The sequence below is a fragment of the Aplysia californica genome, unplaced genomic scaffold (assembly GCF_000002075.1).
Source record: "Aplysia californica isolate F4 #8 unplaced genomic scaffold, AplCal3.0 scaffold00287, whole genome shotgun sequence".
Taxonomy (NCBI): Eukaryota; Metazoa; Mollusca; class Gastropoda; order Aplysiida; family Aplysiidae; genus Aplysia; species Aplysia californica.
Window position 1 is genome coordinate 648,043 of NW_004797557.1, and position 17,859 is coordinate 665,901.

At 38.0% G+C, this 17,859-nt stretch overlaps 1 protein-coding gene across 10 annotated transcripts in view; it reads left to right on the plus strand.

Moving 5' to 3' along the window:
* Positions 1 to 17,859, plus strand: part of LOC101849065 (serine/threonine-protein phosphatase PP1) — a 40,199-nt gene that overhangs the window by 13,688 nt on the left and 8,652 nt on the right. For 9 of the 10 annotated variants that reach the window (XM_013084365.2, XM_035970570.1, XM_005101546.3 and 6 more), the window contains exons 3-7: positions 308 to 452; positions 5,187 to 5,392; positions 7,824 to 7,931; positions 8,310 to 8,398; positions 12,048 to 12,118. In XM_013084365.2, the coding sequence (XP_012939819.1) occupies positions 378 to 452; positions 5,187 to 5,392; positions 7,824 to 7,931; positions 8,310 to 8,398; positions 12,048 to 12,118 (549 nt within the window). In that variant the 5' untranslated portion in view covers positions 308 to 377. The remainder of the gene's footprint in view (positions 1 to 307; positions 453 to 5,186; positions 5,393 to 7,823; positions 7,932 to 8,309; positions 8,399 to 12,047; positions 12,119 to 17,859) is intronic. The other variant, XM_005101543.3, reaches the window with a different exon arrangement.

A 17,859-nucleotide genomic window follows, 5' to 3' on the forward strand; every position in this document is an offset into this window, starting at 1 on the left:
ATACACTGTCACTGTACACTTCTTGACTGAGGCAGATTGACGGTTTCAGAAAGTGTTTTGGAGTAATATGAGGTTTGGGGGTATCGATTAGATTTATAATAATTCAAGTAATTATTTGAATTTATAAATATTTGGCCAATATTGATGCTGAATCATTCCCTTGATAAAAGTTTCAGTGTTAATTGTGTGATAAATTGTAATAATGTGGTATAGGCTACTGAAAATGTGACTACGTCATATTTTCTATAGATTCCTTTCGCCATACATTTTTTTGGGTACAATCTTATTTTGTCTTCTAAATTTACAGATCTTTCTTTGTTCTGGAACAGAGAGTACAGCTAAAACCCATGCTGGCTGGTACTGATTAACCACAAAAAATGAGCAGATCTCATGTTGACCTTGATGGCATCATTGCCCAACTGCTGAGTGCAAAGAACCAGCCAGGAAAGCAGGTGACTGATTTATCTGTTAAGATGTATTTTTTCCTTTTCATTTTAATTTCATTTTTAGTGCGTTTCAAATGTTTGATAGGCATAGGCTTTTATACGGAGACCAGGTTCTATATTTGCCTCTGACACTGATGTGGGCTTTCGTCCTAGTTCAACAATAAAATCTGCCTTGAAGCTTTGGCTTAAAAGTTTGAATGAATCATTTTATACCCATCAAGTACTTCAGGTAAAATTCTGTGGTGTCAACAATTTTAATGTGTTGGTATTATGGGTCATAAAATCCCTGAAAACATTCTGAAATCAATTCCAAATATATGATTATACATTTTCTGAATGCTTAATGGCATAGTAAGACCAAAGATTCTCTACTACCAAGATAGTCCCACACCGTGGCGGGCCAGCTTTGCCCCTTAGTGCGTGATGGACTACGTCACTAAGTATAGCAAGGTTGGTTTCATCGCCAGCTGCTTGGTGTGTATGCGAACAAAAGGGGGGAAAAGGGTTTGGGCTGTGGATGAGAAGGAAGAAAAGAAAACTGAAAATCAACGAACAAAAATGAGGAAAATAATTTAATGATTTTATACAGAAAAATAAAATGTTCACCGATCGAACTCACGTAGTTTGCTGTGCAGTCTTTTGATATCGCAACGATGGTTATAGTGTCGTAGTTAGCAGGGGCAAAAGCTGACTTGTTTGACAGGGTAATCAAAGTGAAACGGGACCAGATATGGCCTGTAGATATCACACAAGAATCTTACTCGAGGCGGCGACTCTGAGTTGTGAATGAAAACAAATCCAGAATTCATATTGTATGTTCAACCGCCAAAATAATCGGGAAAGTATCTTATTAAATATCAGTTCCAACTAAAATTAAATTTAACTTTAGATGTGAATACACAAACACAAAGCAAAGAAGCAGAGATGTCAGTACTAGATCTGTATGTTATAGATCTACCAGTGAGTCTAACTCTTTGATAGAACACGACAATTATCATTTTTTAAATTTCACATTTGGCTGTTTTTGTCTAGCCTTTCGCGGCCAGGAGCTGGTGTCATAATCGAGGTCACGATATGATTATAGGACGGTAAAAAGTTGAGGAAAAAAAACAAGCATTTGCAGCAGTCAAGAGATTATTAGGAGTTAGTTCCCCTCACATTTGTGAGGTAGACTCGACCAGTGTTAGTTAGCTTACATAATCAGGGCTTGGGATTGCTTATAACTGTGGCCCCAAAGGGGTGAACAGGGTATATGTGGCAATGAAACAGTCTTGACTGCTATGCACATGTTCCCTTCAACTCTATTGGTAGACTCTTCCAGCCTCACTTTAAGCTTACTTAATCAAAGCTTGCGACTGCTTATGGAGTGGCCCAAGAGGGATGAGCAGGCTATTTCTGTGGCAGTGAAACCGTTTTTAATGTTAGGCATACTGTTCATTGTTGATTATGAACGTCTTTTTACATTTAATTTATGAGGTTTACGTTTATGGGTGAATTTGACAGCGACAATGTTTCAAAATTAGGAAGGGAAGCAGTGATTATTTGATTATATAGATGCTTCGCCACTGGTAGTTAGTCTAGCATGTTGTCACTGGTCGACATCATACTAATTACAGAATTACCAGACAAATAATGACATTGCGCTATGAGAGTAAATTTCTTTGCCTAACTTAACAAATGAACGTATTGTGGCAACACAGTCTGGCTTTACAATTTCTTTATGACTTGAAGTTACGATCTTTTATAACATTGTCTGGCAGATTCAAACTGCTGCTTGTGGTGTCTCTTCTTAGTGATTTCAAACGACAGCTTGTTAGTGAGATTGTTGTATTTTTTGCATGAAAGTTCGATTCTGACTGCAATGATCTGATCAAATTGACATCGTAATAATAATACTAGCTGGACCCCCTTTCGATGAAAGGAATGATCAGTGCATTAACGTCAACTGAAAGTCATTGGTTTACTATATTTGCACTGTACTGGAATGGAGCAATTAAGGCTGGCACTAATACATTTTTAGGGTGTTTTTGGTTTGAAAAATCGATTTCCAGATTTTGGGTTAGAAATAATCTGAGATCATTATACTACATGTTCCACATATTTCCAAAGCTTCGAAAACACTATAAATATACAAATTTTCTGTTTTTGTAACCTAGGGGTGATCTTTTAGGATCACAAAAAGGGCTACGTTGTTAGTTTTGGGTTATAAAACATTGTAGCAACCAATATGTTACTTTGAATAGAAGGTTGGCATGCTGTATATCACTGAAAACGGCATTTAGTGCTAAATCTGGTAAAATAACTCCCAGCACCGTACGCATTCATTCAAAAACACTGTAAACCGTTGAAATAGGTCACCAGATCCTGCCAAATAGATTCGGGAATTTCCGTAAGAGCAGATGACACAGTCATTTCAATGCTTTTCTCCCTTTGGCATTTTCAGCATGGGTCTCTTAAGATTTTCTCAAATTGCCAAGTTATTTTCCAAGATATTTATATGATATTTTGCGAGGACGTGTAGAAATGGTGTCTATATAACATAACGAAGAGATTTTGGGCATTTGTCTTTGAATTTGACAAAATTCTTGGTTGTGTTATCAGAGCGGGCTTTAACTAATGTATAATCCTTAAAATAGTCTTAAATATCATGTTTTCTTTTCATTATGACACATCCCAGTTTGTTAAGTATGTGCACTGCAAATCTGAGGCCTGTATCTTGAATAGTTTTTTTTTAGAAATGAGAAAATCTGAAATCATAAAAAAATTCAAGATGGCCGCCATGGTGACCACATTTTTTGCGAAAATTAAAATTTTTTTCGACATGTTTTTTATATGACCCTTCAATGTCACTGTAGTCATGTTTCAAGATAGTGTTGTCATGAACAGCAAAGACAGTAAAATCTATTAGTGCCTGCCTAAATCTTGAGAGATGCCAAAAATGAGAAAATCAAGATATAGAGATGTATAGATTAATTCTCTTTTCTGCTTTCGTGGTTATACACTTCAGAATTTCAATGGTATGGAAACAGTGCACACGGCTTGTGTACGGAAACCTCTCTTGTTTACAATGGCGTTTTAAAGACAGATTTTCTCAAGATTATATCTGAATGAGACTAATGAAAAACTAAAAATTAAACTACAGTGACTTCAGGCTCCTCAATAAGACTGTGTACCCTATAATGACTTTGAACCACCATTAATTTTGTCAAATTTGAAAGTTAAGTGGTTCGGAAGTTTTAGGCGGCCAAAGTGGCGAACTTTCACAAATATAATATGTAGAGACAGAGACAGCTGGGTTTCCCGTTCGATGAATGGACTCAAAATAATCAATCGCCAAGTCATTTTGGGATCAGTGCTTGCACTCTTTGTGACAGGAAGCCTTACTTGTTCACAATGTTGTCTTAGAAGACGGACTTTCCCAAGATTAGATCTAAACGAAACTAATGAAAAACTGAAAATTGAACTATAGTGACTTCAGGCTCCTCAATAAAACTGTGCACCCATTAAATGATTCTGAACCACCATTCATTTTTTCAAATTCGAAAGTTAAGCGGTTCTGAAGTTTTGGGCTTTGAAAGCGACGGACTTTCACAAATATAATATGTATAGATTATGGATCCCTGTTGTGCTGGACGAATTGTACAGTTACAGAAAGTAAAATAAACTGACTTCCGTAGAGAATACGTCAAAGAAATCTCATGGAGACCAGACCTTGGTTCTGAATAAAAACAGTAGTGAATCACACTGTTGAAAACATGTGCCTGAACAGCACATCTGATTTGGGCATTGGCGACAGTGATGTATATTATTTAATATTTTGACCCGTTTCAAGAGTTCCATCCCACGATGTGAAGAAAAAACGAAGCAAGCTTACAGAATTTAAGTCAGGATATGGGATGGGGGAAACAGGAGGTGAGAGATGGGACACAGAAGGTGAAATTTGGAAGATGGGATGGTGATAATATGCATGTGTACAATAATGACTGTATTGCACCGGGTCAGCCTGAAACGATTCAGAGAGAAATGGTTGGGAATCAGTCATTCTTATTATAAAAACAAACAACCCTGCCCCCTTCTCTCTCTCTCTCTCTCTATCTCTCTCACTCACTCCCTCTCTCCCTCTCCTCTCTCCCTCTCCCTCTCTCCTTCCTCTCTCTCCCTCTCTCCCTCTCTCCTCCCTCTCTTCCTCTCCCTCCCCCCCCCCTCTCTCTCTCTCTCTCTCTCTCTCTCTCTCTCTCTCTCTCTCTCTCTCTCTCTCTCTCTCTCTCTCTCTCTCTCTCTCCAGACAAAATTGTTCGCTTTCAGCTCAGCGCTGGAACATTTGTTTACACTCGCATCACGGGCCGTCACGCGCTAAGACAAGGTAGCGTCCAAGTCTCGCCCAGATGCGAAATAGGGCAATTTAACCATTTTGGTAGTAGAGAATCTTTGGTAAGACCATGTATACTGAACTAAGTAATTGTCATTTTTTGGTGACCATAACCATAACTTGGTTGGCTACTCTTCTTGAGGGGTGAAAGTAAGCATTCTAAGAGCTGTAAAAAGGATACAGCTGATTGTTTTCTTATGAACCAAATAATTAAAAGAAAGTATAGAAGTAAGAGACATTTTTACTTCTTTTGATTTATTTTTTCGGGGAGGAAAATGAGTGCCCTTAATTGTGTTTGCTAAATCAATGACATCATGAACATAAGTGCAAGGTAAGCATTTTCTGAGCATTCTTTCTTTATTTTATTTAAGGTTCAACTACCTGAAGCCCATATCCGGCATTTATGTATTACTTCAAGAGATATCTTCATGGAGCAGCCCATGCTTGTGGAGCTTGATGCTCCTGTCAATATTATTGGTGACATTCATGGACAGTATGATGATCTACTGAGACACTTTGATACCTGTGGATATCCACCTGCTGCTAACTACTTGTTTCTGGGGGATTATGTAGACAGGTAAGAACTGTTATTGGCAGCTATTTTAAGGTGTTTTATTGAGCACTATAAATAAAAAATGGTACCATTACAGGGGCACTTATTAACCGTTCCAGCCCCAGCCATTTTTGTGTACTCGTAACCCCAGCCAATACAGCAGTATTTCAGAAAAAGAGGCATGCATTCTAAAGTGATGTATTATCTTTGTACTGAGGTTTAGATAATGACATCTAACAATGTTTAAAGGTAAATGAACAAATATTATGAAAATTAAAGTTTAATTGGGTTAGCTAATTTCGAAAAATGTGCAAATTCAGTACCCCCCGAAACTTGAGAATATATGCTCCTGGGACGGTGGGGGTACAAGGGCTGCTGAAAATATACGCGCATGGGGCTGGAAGGGTTAAAAAAATCCAGCTTTGTGATTTGTAGACAATAAATATGATGTCATGGCTTTTTCTTTTTTTTTTTAGACTGTTGAAATGTGTAGAATCATTGGACACCTCAGGATTGTATTTTTTAGATTAAACAGTGCAGTACCTCAAATTTTTGCTGTCTTACCTCCGTAAATGGTTAGGATACAGGTATAAAGGCTGAATGCTGCTTACATGGAATTACTGATATCTGTCAACTTTTGGCTGTACTTTAGACCAGGTGGAAAGGATTTAATCAGGAGTAGCCGCATTTGCCAAGCAAAAGCAACCTTCCACAAGATGAAACAGATACTAACAAACATCAATCTGTCACTGGAAGTGAGGAAAAGAGTAATGAAAAGTTACATCGAGCAAATCCTATTATACGGGTGCGAAGCGTGGACAATCAATAAACAGCTGGAAAGAACAATTGTTGCGGCAGAGTTGTGGTTCATGAGACGCATGCTACGTATCCCATGGACAGCTAGAAAAACAAATGAAGAAGTCCTGGTTGAAGCAAATTATAGAAAACAACTTATCACGAATATAAGAAAACGACAGGCAAATTTTTTCGGACACACAATGCGGAAAGAAGCATTAGAGAACATTGTAACAACAGGAAAGTTTGATGGAAAGAGAGGTAGAGGCAGACAGAGGGAAAAGATACTGGACAAGATGACAACATGGCTGGGAGCAGCAAGAACCAACAGACACCATTGCTGCATCGAAAGACAGATGGAAGTGGAGGTCCATGATCGCCCACGCCAGTCGGCAAGGCACCGGATGATGATGAACTACATCAGGAACGTGGTTGGTACTTATCATAAAGAAATGGAGGAAAATATTGGGCTACACAAGCAGCTCGAACAATAACAGGCCTGAAAAGCATTTTACGTCATCAACTAGAGGCAGACACAGATCTCACAAATTACGTTGACACCAAACTACCATCAAAATTGTTCAAGACAGCCATATATTGTGGAGGACAAAGGTGGTTGTCTTAGACAAGTTGACGTTTTCTTGGACAGTGTCCTTGTAATGTAGAAAAAAAAAGTGAGGGGGAAAGTGGGAAGTGGTCATTTGTTCATTTGTTCATATGATTGTCTAGGACAGGTGGCCGGTGAAGCAGGTTTGACTAGTTCAAAAAGGAAATACGCTGAAAGTTTGACAATGAAATAAATCATAAAGTTTAACAATACACTAGGTGGATGTATGAAAGGCTACTGAGCTGACTTTTGACAGTTTTAATTTTTTTCTAAAGATGGCCACCCACTATCGAGGAGAAAAGTTGCTGTCTTAGAGAGGTGGATGCCATACACAATGCAATTATAATGTAAAAAAAACCTGCAAGGGACGGAAATGGGAAGTGGTCATTTTTACAGGTGATTGTCTGACAGGTGGCTAGTCGAGCAGGTTCTGTTGGTGGTTGGTGGGTGCTCAGCTCTGGTGTGGTTTGCTCCTAAGCAAGTAGATGTGTGTGTGTGTGAGTGTGTGTGTGTGTGTTTGGCATACATGTGTGTGCACATGTGTGCGTGTTATGTGTTCGTGAGTGTGTATGCGTGTGTTTGTGTGTGTGTATGTGTATATGTGTGTGTGTTTGTGTGTATATGAGTGTGTGTGTGTGTGTGTGTCGCGTGCATGAATATTTTTCTTACATGCATTTATGTAAAGCGCCTAGAGCTGTGTTTACACGGGAGTGGGCGCTATAGAAATGATCTTCATTATTATTATTATTACTTTCCTCTCAAGCATCTATTATCCTTGTCTTTTTATTTTTTGCTGCGTTTGTTACTCTCTTGTAAACCTCTAATATTCAGCACTCATATATGTATGGCCTTTTTGTGTTGTAAGTGCAGTAAAAACTCTCACTAAAACTTAAAAGAGCAGGGTCAACTATATTTTTTCCACTGTATATTAAATGTCTTATGAGTGAAGTCCGATGTGCAGAGACCAAAGTCAATTGTTGTTTGTGAATTTAAAGCTCAAAATTGTTTTCAGTCTCCATTCATGAGCCTCCTTTGATTTCATTCTCTTTTCAGGGGGCGACAATCTTTAGAGGTCATCTGCCTCCTTTTGGCATACAAGATTAAGTATCCTCAGAATTTTTTCATGCTCAGAGGCAACCACGAGTGTGCCTCAATAAACAGGTGAGTGATGATCGAAATATGAGAAATATTGACTTCAATTGTTTTTTTTATATTACATGGTCTCTTGTTTTTTTAATGCAATAAAGACTTAAATTCGTGGAAGTTAAGTTCAGAGTTCATCTCCTTCATTTCACAGAAACAGTACTAAATTTGAACCTTTTTTTTTAGAGTTATTAACATTACAACTAGCAATTTCTTGTGCTTTTTGTAGAGGTCTCTTCCATGTTAAGGGACGACTTGCATTATCATTTTCTTATGCTCATATTTGTCTCGTTATGAAAGCAGTTGTGGTCATTGAATGTTTTATTTTGTGAATGTGGAAACACTGAGTTATACCTATGTGCATTTGGTGATATGTTTGCCATGGTTTCATTTCAGAATTTATGGCTTCTATGATGAATGTAAACGACGTTATAACATCAAGCTGTGGAAAACTTTTACTGACTGCTTCAATTGTCTACCAGTCTGTGAGTGTAAATTAAAGCTTACCTTTAGCTGAATTTAATGTTAAGGAACATTATGAAGTTAATTAAGTAAGTGATAGAATTGATACCACTTTCTTTCATATGATGATAAAAAAGAAATATGTGTCAGTGTTTGTTCGTTTGTGTATGTGTCTGTTTATTCATATGTGTGTGTGTATGCTTGTGTGTGTGTGTGTGTGTGTGTGTGTGTGTGTGTGTGTGTGTGTCTGTCTGTGTGTGTATGTGCATATGTGCTTTTTAGAGAGAGAGAAGAGAGAGAGAGAGGGAGAGAGAAATACTGGTACACCTGAATGTAGTGTTACTTTTGTGTGTGTGTGTGTTTTTAATTTATTGTAAGTGTTTTATGGCACTCGCAACTGCATAAGGTAATATGATATTTTTTTTTTGCTTGTAAAGTGTTTTACGGCGCTCGCAACTGCATACGGTCATATGAGCACGCGGGACACACTTAGATCTAATATTTTCAGTTGGTAGGAAATTTTGAATTTTGCCCGGGTGGCGGCCGAAGCCTACTCTTATCGATTTTAGACCACCAAGCGATCTTTAACGTGCGCAACTTGCACATGGGCCCTCCGAGATTTTTCGCCCTTGTCCGAGAAGGCTAGGTGTAAATCTTTCCTACCATAAGATCAGGGGTGTGGCTGAAAGGCAGCAGTTAGGAGCCAAAGAGTAGCAGTAGAAAGGCTGCAGAAAGAGTCAGGAGCCAAGAGGATGAGGCAAAGGAGGTGAGGGCGATGGGGGCAGAAAGTGGATATGAAAGCAGACGACAGAACATTGTTAGAGAGCAGGAAAGGATGTGAAGGAAATAATTTTAGAGAAGAAAATTTCCCCGTGGCAATCCGGATTCTAACCCAGGACCTATTGAATGAGAGGCGAACGCCTTAACCTCTAGGCCACGAGAGCCCCCCTCCATTTTTTTTTTTGAAGTAAAGGGTTTTGCGGCGCTCGCAACTGCATAAGTTCATATAAGCGCCAAGGGGTGGGTGTCAACAGAAAAGTCTTTACAGGGAATCAGACTTACTCTGCTCACCTCTTTTGCTTCAACAGCACAAAGTTTGCTTCTACTATGAAGGCACCTCAGAATAGCAGGTCACAAGAGTGGGACAAACATACAAAAGAAGTAGAGAACAAATGACAATAGTAAGGATTAGGAAAGAAAAAGCAGCAGTTCCCTGTTGTAGATAAGGCACAGTTATGAGCGTGACAAGATGAATCAGCCCATTTACTATTCTACTGTGCTTGAAAGAGAAATGTCCCCCCTTTGGGAATGGCCTAAAGACACTACAGTCAGTGGCACTGCCCCGAGGGTCCTCCATTTTTAATAACAGTGAAAACAGTTCATAACAAAGAATGAGCCTAAGAAGAAGTCACATTTTCACTGTTTAAAAAAATGGAGATACAACAAGAAAGCACTGGAGTCGCTGTATGTTGTGCCTTTAATCAGTAAAATTCACATGGAAATGTGTTTTGATATGGACATAAAAGAAGTTTTGCCAAAAAATAAAAATTCGATAAAAATTTCCAAACTGGCGGAAAAAATACCCATTTCTCCGATTTTGGTATTTTGACGAGCGCCTGATTTCACCTTGCTGCCTCACATTTTTTTTTTAAGAGAAGAAAAATTTCTGTTACTATCCGGATTCGAACCCGGGACCTATTGAATGAGAGGCGAACATCCTAACCTCTAGGCCACTAGAGTCCCCTGTGTATGTGTGTGAAAAGAGTAACTGTGAGGAGGTGTAGGCGTAGGGACTGGACCTATTACAAACAGTAGCTTGGCAACAGCTATCAGAAAATACCTAATTGCTGTGTGCCAATGTGCTTGAGGTTGCTTGTGTTTCTTGACTCTAAAGATTAATTCTGTTTGGGCAGGCCACTTTATTGATTTATTTGGTCAACCTCCCTGACTCTTTTTTGGGTCAGTCAATGCTTCATAATGAGGTAAAAAGTTCATCCAAGGGTGAACTGAACGATTCCTCCTTGGCTTTTACTGTGTTTTTTTTAATAGTTTTTTTAGAAATACATGATACATGCTTTCAACGTCTACAAAATTCTGCGTAGGATGTAAGAAAAAAAAGAAAAAAAAAGAAAATAACTTTGTGACTTCAAATTATTGTTTTATTTCTCTTTGCTAGTCCATGATAATTTTAAGAATCTTTTTTCAACTTGTCACTTTATTTCTCTCTTTTCAGTATCCTTTGACGAAGTCATTTTTACTCGATTGCGCATCGGACACACGGCCTGACCCACAAATACCTCCTACAGGGAGAGGAAAAGCCGTTCTGTGTCGGATGCGACACAGATTTTACCATTAGACACATTTTAACAGAATGTCTAGACTTTGGAGAGATCCGAAGGAAATATTATAAATGCAAGAAATTGCAGGATATTTTCTCCGTCGTTGTTCCCAGCAGAATTTTAAATTTTATAAAGGCCATTGGCCTTTATGGCGAGTTGTAAAGTGAATCTGATATTATTTAAAATTTTTATTGTTACTTAAAAGTTGTTTTAGATCACAAATGTATTTACACCGAATTTGAATATTTTAACTTTTTAGCATTTTAAAGTAAATTAGTTACCAGTCGTAAAGTGAACTTTCGCAGAGGTGAACAACTTGTGTTTCGCGCGCTCATATGACCTTAACAGTTGCGAGCGCCGTAAAACCTTATACTACTACTACTACTCAGTATCCTTTGGTCAGTATTAACAACTTGATGAAATGTGATGTAATGTGTAAAAGGTGTAGTGCGTTAAATGGATCAACTGGTGTCATGCTAGCTGATGATGTGTCCAAATATTGTCAAATGTAATTGTGTGATACGGCAAGCAGATCTGAAAGTCATAAACTCATTTATTCTTCCATAATAAAAATGAGTCGGGGGCTCTCGTGGCCTAGAGGTTAAGGTGTTGGCCTCTCATTCAAAGGTCCCGGGTTCGAATCCGAGTAGCGACCAAAAAATTTTCTTCTCTAAAATTGTCTCCTTTCACCTCCTTTCCTGCTCTCTAGCAATGTTCTGTTGTCTGCTTTCATTTCCACTTTCTGCCCCCACCCCCTCACCTCCTTTGCCCCCTCCTCTGGGCTCCTGACTCTTTCTGCAGCCTTTCTACTGTTACTCCTTGGCTCCTCCTTACTGCTGTCTTTCTGCCACACCCCTGATCTTCTGGTAGGAAAGATCTACACCTAGCCTTCTCGGACAAGGGCGAAAAATCTCGGAGGGCCCGTGTGCAAGTTGCGCACGTTAAAGATCCCTTGGTGGTCTAAAATCGATAAGAGTAGGCTTCGGCCGCCACCCGGGCAAAATTCAAAATTTCCTACCAACTGAAAATATTAAGTGTGTCCTGCACGCTCATATGACCCTATGCAGTTGCGAGCGCCGTAAAAATTTTACAAAAACAAACAAAACAAGAAATGAGTCTTTGAACTTTTATACAAATTTCAAATCAAAGGTGGTTGGAGGGCCCTACTTTAAGGGGTTACTTGCTTTCTTTCCATATGTTGTTTTTGTCAGTCTTGCTCTAATTCCCTACATTGAATGATAGTAGATAAGAGTGTAGATGTGCTTCTCTATTTTCCAACACTCAAATATATTCCTTATTGTTATTACTCTCTGCTTGTTATTTGTTTCAACAGCTGCAATAGTGGATAGCACTATTCTGTGCATGCATGGTGGCCTCTCTCCCGACCTTACAGATCTGGATCAGGTGAGCGCCTTTTGTCATTTTCAAATTTCATCTCCAAGTCAAGTTTCAATTTTCAGAATTCGGGAATTAACATTTGTTTCTCTGGCTTGACGTTAGCGTGTGAATTTTCCTTGTAATTTGTTACAGTTCCTTTATTTATTTTTGTAATTAACCGTGGAAAAAAAAAGATTGTTTAAAGACATTTCATAAATTCGTTGGCTTTTTGTGCTACTAGTGTTGAATATTGCTTTCGGCCTCTGTTTTTGCCTTTTAAAAAGTTTCTTTTTATCTTCCTGGCCTACCCAGGAAGTCCTTTATTGATTTGAATGTTTAAGCTATCTGTAAAAGCTGCCTGGATCATTAATACAAAATGCCAAATTAGATTGTGTTGATATGGCTGAAACAAAAATGTTTTTATTCTTTAGAAAGGGAGGAAGTAAATATTTAATTCAATTTTGATTCCTGAGCAGATTTGTAGCAACTCACATTATCAACTGTCTGACCTGTGAGGTTCCACTCAAACACCACATAGGCATAGGAGAGGTGTCTTTTCTATATAATTATTTTGTTTTCTGTCATTTTCTGTTTTGTTGAAACCGGCAGAGAGAAGCTGTTTTCTGAATTGCCTATATGCGTCCATGGTTATTGTATGGAGTTCAAACAGGATAGTTTTTGTCATCTTTCTGAAAGAACAAAAGAACAGATGATATTTAAGTCTAGTACCTTTATTTTAGGGGTTTCTGTTTAGTTCTTACAGTAATAATGCTGTATGGGAAGTGCATGGTCTTCCCTGAAGTATCATCTGTAATGGGTGGTGGCAGTGCTTAACCGTTGAGAGAAAACACTATGTTTAAAAACATCATTTTAGTCATATTTCAGAAGTTTGAGACTTGCATATTCTTTTTCAGCTGCTTATTTTGTTCCACTTCTGGACAATTTTTTTCTCCCTTTAGCTAGAGACTACTTAACAAGGTCGTCATGTGACACACTGTGAGTGTAGAGACTGGTGTGTAATGACATTCCATGATTTCCACTAATTCCCATTTTGGTCACTGCAAGGTACTGCTTTGAGAAAGATATACTCACCAACACGCAAAATAACACAGTAGTCTCCGCCTGAGTACCCATATATTAGGGGACAAATAAAGCTTGGTTCTTATGCGGGTGGGCTTTTAGTCAGATTTCCAGGGTGCTATATTCTGCTCATCCTGGAGAGCTTTTTGATTTGGTCATTTGCTAATTTTAACTGAAATATAATCTTTTGATAACTGTAATGCCTTATTGAAGGAAAAGTTGTAGGTTTGTTTTGTTGTGTTTTAAAATTTGGTTTGTTTTGGAGGGAAGGTGAGGGGGGGGGGTAGTCTCTTTTTATGAAAGGAAATGAAGCCTGAACCAGTCAAAACTGTCGACATGAATCACCAAGGCTCTCTGCTAGTGCGTGTAGTGTCATGTAGTGCATAGATGGTACAACACCTCCCCTTTTTCTTTTTCTTTCCACTGGCCTTATCAGCTACAGCGTTGAATCACATCCATTGCTCTGTCAGCCACAGAGACTTTGTTTTTGTAAGTGGTCTGAGCTGAATGTAATCACGAAATAGCAGGAAGGGGAGTGAGTGAGAGAGAACTAGTGGAAGGGGAGTAATAGATGGCGGGTGAGAGAGAAAGAGTAGTGGATAAGTGAAAGAGAAGGGATGGTAATGGTGGGAAGTGAGAGAAGGAATAGTGGTAGGTAACATCAAAGGAATAGTGGTAGGAAGTTGGAGGTTAGAGAAGGAATATTCGAAGGTAATAGGAGGTGTGAGGAGAATAGTTGGAAGTGAGAGAAGAATAGTTGGAAGTGAGAGAAGAATAGTTGGAAGTGAGAGAAGAATAGTTGGAAGTGAGAGAGGAGGAATAGTGGGTGGTAGTGGGAAATAAGAGAAGGGATTGTGGGAGGTGAGAGAAGGAACGATGGGAGGTGAGAGAAGGAACGATGGGAGGTGAGAGAAGGAACGATGGGAGGTGAGAGAGAAGGAACGATGGGAGGTGAGAGAAGGAACGATGGGAGGTGAGAGAGAAGGAATAGTGGGAAATGAAAGAAGGGATAGTGAGAGGTGAGAGAAGGTACAGTGGGAAGTAAGAGAAGGAAATTTGGGGTTATGAGAAGGAATTTTGGGAGGCGAGAAAAGGAATGGTATGAGGTAAGAGAAGGAATAATGGGAGGTGAGAAAAAAGGGATAGGAGTAGACGAGAGAAGGAATAGTGGGAGGTGAGAGAGAAGGAAAAGTGGAGCGGTAAGAAAGTCTGTCCTGCCTCGATGCTGTGCCCACACTTCACCCCACCTATCTTCTTATTGTGTCTTCTTAGACATAAGTATTTTTCCCTGCCTTGAAAAAAAGTTAGCATTTCTTGAAATTGAAGTAGTGTCGAGAAAATTAACTCTTAAGGCGGATTTCCAAGTTTAGAACCGATTCTCATTCGTGTAGATTATAGTTTGCAAAAAAGATTACATCATATTGCGAGGGCAGGTCCTCAGGCAGATGTGTTCATAGGCGGAGACCACTGTACCAGCAAGGATGTTGTTTTACTTCTGACATAATAAAATACAGTTGTGGAAAACTGTCTGTCTGTGTGAATAACAACTGGCTCTTCAGTGCCTTGCTCATTAATCACTCTATTAATCTTTTATCACTCTAACGTACCAATCACTTCATGATATATATAATTCAACCATGTATGGAGGTTTTTCTCACTCATGTAACCAGTATCAGTTTGTTGTCCCCTAACCTGTTTCACGCTGGGCTTTGGGTGCATATTCTGCTGGTAGCTATTCACCCTTTTACTGTCTCAACTAACTCAGTGCTAGCTCAGTTCTCTCACTCTTCCACCATATCTACAGGACTGCTGCTGCTGTTAGAAAAGTTGGATTTAGAAAGATACTAACTGTTCATTTTAACGCACACATGTACATTCTGACTTGCTTGTAGGGGAATATATCTATGTACCGTTTTGGTCCATCCTTCTTTTTTAGAAAGTTTTTCTTGCTTTTTATCTGAATCTCGAGAGTATGACAGTATGTTTAAAATTGGAAGATGGGAGACACATACAAATAAGTTGACCCATTGAAGAAAAAAAGTGTTTATTTTATTGAGTTTAGAGTGAAAGCATGATGTCAATATTGGTCTCATTTTTCAAATGAATTTGAAAATGAAGGTTGGATAACGAATTGAAGGATTATTAGGTTAGAGATTATGACACATGCACCAATATATAGCTTATGTGTAGAGGTGTGGATGGTCGATATCAAACGGGATGGACCACAGATACCTTAATATGAACACAAGACACAGAACACCTCCGCACCATGTTGATCAGCCGCAACACACCAAGTGCAGTCACTCTTTCAATGAAGAGCTCTCCTCAAGCATCAACAATAGTTTCTCTTGCAGGGCACTCAACAACATTACACCAAAATATTGTGGTCCAAAATATAATACTGTTACAATATGTTTGAGGATTTTAATGAGCACAGGTAGAATGATGTATGTTGAAGAACTACTATCTAACCAACAATAGTATCGAAAAATAAAAGAGTTATATTAGAATAGCCAATATTAGAAGCATTAAAATACATTCAAATGTTTTTTTATGTAGTTTTTTAAAATCATTGATAGTGTTCCTCATTTAGACCATATCTGAAATTGAAGAATTTTGTATCTAAAAGTCCTAGCATAGCCCTGGGCCTCGAACCCTATAGTTAGTTTAATTAAGTAAGAGTTTTATTGCGCTTGTAACCGTATACGGTCATGTGAGTGCACGAAACACAAATTGGTTGCATTCACAACAGTTCACATCCACAATTAGATTTTTTTCCAAATGTCGATTTTTGTTGGGTCTGTTTTTGAGTTCATTGTCAACCTCGGTTTGTTTCATGATACATAAGGATTGTGCCTTGACAGAAAGAGCTTTTCTTGCACAGTGTAGTAGGTTGTATCTGTGGGAATATGCCTCTTATCTCCCCTCCCCTGCACCTACACAGATACACAAATACACACCTGTCCTTTTCCCCTCACAGTAAAGTTTGTCAGGCAGCCATGATGATTGGTTTGACTCCTTTTTAAAATGTTTCTTGAACATTTAAATTGAATGAAACTATAAATGTACATTTCTTTTTGTAAATTTAACTAAAGCACATTTTTATGATAGTAGATTGTTTACCTTGAGAGTAAAATCTTTCATTGTTAGGAATTCCATCAGATACTTTCTAAAGGTATTTTGGTCTGAACACTTGAAATTTAGATTGGCAGTCAGTTTGCAAGTGGAGCAGCGACTTTTAGGGCTTTTGAGAAAGGAATGAAAAGAAAGAATCCTGTTGTTCAAAATTTGAAAGTAACTACCTTGTGTATCTTGATCTTGGATTTTTGGTATTGAGAAATGTCATTGGAGTTGGAGGACTCCTTAGAATTGGAAATATTACTTAGAAAATCTGTTTTCACAGTAAATTTTTCAGATTACTTTATTTTTTATGTAGTCTGTTTGATTGCATGATATGATAGTTTTGTTTAACAAAAAATAGAGATGGTAATCTCACTGATGTTAACAGTCACATTTTAAATTCACTTTTGGTTTTTCACTTCTGTATTCTCACTTGCTGTTTTAGGAAGAGGAAAAAATACTCCCTGTGGACCATAATATGTGCATCAAGTAGTATATGAATAACTAGCTTATGTTCACTTTCAAATGCAAATATTATTACTGTGAATATTTTAATGCTAGCAGATCTAGTCCTTTGAAATTATTTGAAGTACTTGTCTCTCTTGTGCTATCAATCTTAACACTTGTCTGTCAGTGAACATTAATTTGTCAGTGTGTCTGTTGGTCTTTCTTGTGTTTGCTATCATATTACATTTGGTATACATTTTACCCATACATTACCTTTTAACTTTAATGGATACGTTTTCAAGCTGTTGCTGAGGGCAATGTTTCTTTTGCTAACATTGTATCAGTTAGATATTTTTAAAGTACAGATAAAATTGGTTTTGTTACAGTTCTTGCAAAATCTGGCTATAGAAGTACTCGGGTATTAGGCCTATTTCGTAACCTTTCAAGTTTGTAAAGATATCAATCTACTCATTCTTTTACTTGATGAATAATGTGTTTGTGTGTGTGTAGTGTGTGCTTGCAGTTTTCTCCAGAAATGCTTTGAGTATCTAATGCTTTGCTTTATCGAAACCATATAACTAACAAAACATACTTGTTAGAATTCAGTTGTATAATGGGGTGGTATGGTTGAACAGAGCACTGTTTAAGCCTTTGCAGTCAAACACATACAGAAAATTCATGTGGCAACCAAGACATGTTTTGTACTGAAACATTCAGTTTTCCTCACGTCTAATGGTCCTTGACTTTTTTAGTAGAATCTTTAAATTATTATGGATAGGGATCAAAATTGAAAATATCTCATACCGTTTGATTGTACAGTCACGCTGTATATATGTAAAAGTTCTCTTGTGGGTTTTTTTCACTGTTATTTTTTTCTTTGACCATCTCACTTCTGCATTTAACCCTAATTCTCCTGGCATAGTATGCTATGTTGAGATTGCATCTAATTACATCTTTGTAAAGATAATAGATTTTTATTTAGTCCACAAGCCCTTGCTTGGTTTCTGACTACCTGAATGAGGTTTGAATGGTAGAAGTGGAAAATATTACAACACTCATGGAAGAGATTTTTTTTACATCTTTAAAATTTTGTATTTCATATCTTAGTTAGATTATGCAAG